This window comes from Ammodytes marinus (assembly GCF_949987685.1).
Source record: "Ammodytes marinus genome assembly, contig: scaffold_117, whole genome shotgun sequence".
NCBI lineage: Eukaryota > Metazoa > Chordata > Actinopteri > Uranoscopiformes > Ammodytidae > Ammodytes > Ammodytes marinus.
The window spans coordinates 65,001-67,500 of NW_027648298.1; the positions used below are offsets into that span (position 1 = coordinate 65,001).

Genomic DNA, 2,500 nt, shown 5'->3' on the forward strand with positions numbered 1-2,500 from the left:
AGATTGGAAGAGGACGAAATATTACTATGGTTGCGTTCCGAATCGCATACTTTCTACTATATAGTATGTAGAAAAAAGATTTAGGATGTCCCGATTCTTGTGGCCAGATTTAGGATGGTTAGAAGTACCCGGATGTCCTACTTCATGCGGCCAAGATTGTTAGTGTTGAAAAGTGCATCCTATTTGGGCGATTCTGACCCACAATCCAGTGCGCACGTGAAGTGACGTCACATCGACGAAGCCTCCATATGAAAACAAACGGGGATGCGACGGATATATATAAGCAAGAGGCAAGATCAATGCGCAATGTTATGATGAAATAAGAGAGTAAAGTATGTCCCAATAGTATGCCTACTGCATCCTAACTAGATTATTTTTATCGTCGGATGTAGTATGTGGAATAGAGAAAAGAAAGAGTATGCGATTCGGAACGCAACCTTTATTAATTTTTTTTTTTTTCTGGGATTTTTTTCAACAAATCATTGAGGCAGTGGCAGCGGTTTGGATCTGACTTTACAGACGTTGAGGAGCGGATTACTGTCAGCTGAAGATTTTAAAAATGTGTTTTTTTTTTTGTTTTTTTGCTTCAAATGCTGATGATGTAATAAACTCCCGTGATTCTGACCGTGAGTTTTCAGCGTTTTTCTTGTGTGTGTGTGTGTGTGTGTGTGTGAGTGTTTCTCTCTGTGTGTGTGTGTGTGTGAGAGTGTTTCTCTGTGTGTGTGTGAGAGTGTTTCTCTGTGTGTGTGTGTGTGTGTGAGTGTTTCTCTGTGTGTGTGTGTGTGTGTGTGTGTGCGTGTGTGTGTGAAAGTTAAGGTGGAGTCAGTGATTCTGGAGAACGCTTGTTGTCGAAGTCACCTTTTGTCAAAATCAGTGAATATCTCCTCATGATCCACCACCTGTCTGTACTGTGTGCGCTGAACAAATCCATTGTTAATACACAGCCTAGGCTCTGTAAATGGGTATGTAAACCAGGGCAACTACAGATATCATCACTGCCAGTTGATTACTGACATTGAGACTATTATTTATTGTATGTTTTAAAAAAAAATGTTTGATAAATATGCAAATGTAGCTTTATCTAACTGATTATGTACATTTTCAACCCTTTAAAAGGTGCAGTGTGTAATATGACATCATCAAGAAAGTTCTACAAAGTTCTAGAATGCAACGCTCCCTGGGTAACCCCACCCCTTTAGAATAATAACAGAAGCTACAGTGGCCTTCAAGGACAAGAACAATTCTAAATTTTTTAACATTGCACCTGATGACATTCCAACTATGACACTTTCAAAATGGCGGCGACAAGGCCTTGGTCCAAAGTATGCAGAAATATGGACATATATGAGACCCTTTCTAAGGAAACAAATAATAATTCTAAAGAAAATTCAGCTATTATGCACTAAATTAAACGTACTTATGGATATTATAATTACTTTCTACAAAATCTGCTAGGAAATAAAACCCAAAATTCTACACACTGCAGGTTTAAAATATTTATTTCATTTTTACAACATATTAGAGTCCAACGTTTTTACTGAACAGATTTCATTTTACAAATCAAAACATACTATGTACAGGTCTTAAAAATTTTGCATTTTCAAAACGTTTTTAAGAAGAAAATATCTCATAAATCACACAGTGAACAACATATGAACAAATCCTTCTGTAATAACCTTCAGAATAGTGCTGAGAATGATTATGGAAAGTTTAGTTGATGTAAGTGCTTTAGAAGTTGAGATTTTCTGGTTCAGAGTATTGAAAAAAAAAAAAACTAATGTTGAGATAATGGCCGTTAAAGATGGTTGTATAGGAGAAATATACAGACGCAAACAGACAAGGTTTAGTCAAATAAACACCTGAATGTACATGTTGGACCTTTTGATTTATACTAGTCTGAAAGAAGACATGTTATGGAAGAGAGGGAGAGAGAGAGGGAGAGAGAGAGGGAGAGAGAGGGAGAGAGAGATAGAGTATGAAAGAAGACATGTTATGGAAGATTAATAGACCCATAAATCACTAAATTGACCAGTGCTTGATAACATAATGTTTTTCCTTGATACTCATAAAACAACAGAGTGATATAATATTACAGACATGAAGTCATGTGAGTGTCTGTGTGTGTGTCTCTGTCTGTCTGTGTGTCTCTGTCTGTCTCAGTGTGTGTCTCTGTTTATTTATCTGTCTGTCTGTGTGTGAGTGTCTCTGTCGATCTATCTATCTGTCTGTCTGTCTGTCTCAGTGTGTGTCTCTGTTTATTTATCTGTCTGTCTATCTATCTGCCTGTCTGTCTGTCTGTCTCCCTGTCTGTCTGCCTGTCTGTCTGTCTGTCTGTCTGTCTGTCTGTTAAACAGCGGTGGGTATGAACAGTCCGTGCAGGTCGAGGTGCACGGTTGCCGGGATGGTTGCCCGGGCGATCTCCGTTAAGTTTCGGGCGTTGAGAACGAGCATGAAGGGAGAGACGGTCGGGTCGGGAGAGATGACGGAGGATAAGATCACT

The 2,500-nt window shown here is 38.8% G+C and overlaps 2 protein-coding genes across 3 annotated transcripts in view; one reads left to right on the forward strand and one right to left on the reverse strand.

The window, feature by feature from the left end:
• eif5b (eukaryotic translation initiation factor 5B) overlaps positions 1–624 on the forward strand; it is a 35,595-nt gene extending 34,971 nt beyond the window's left edge. For both annotated transcript variants that reach the window (XM_080054671.1, XM_080054672.1), the window contains exon 27: positions 1–624. This exon is cut by the window's left edge and continues 1,210 nt beyond it. The gene's annotated coding sequence lies outside the window, so the exon portion shown is untranslated.
• A 1,722-nt stretch (positions 625–2,346) lies between these two features.
• The window catches only part of bco1l (beta-carotene oxygenase 1, like), a gene marked incomplete at both ends in the record, with an annotated part of 16,949 nt that continues 16,795 nt past the window's right edge, over positions 2,347–2,500 (reverse strand). Inside the window, one exon of the mRNA XM_080054669.1 lies at positions 2,347–2,500. This exon is cut by the window's right edge and continues 1 nt beyond it. Within this exon, the coding sequence (XP_079910795.1) occupies positions 2,347–2,500 (154 nt within the window).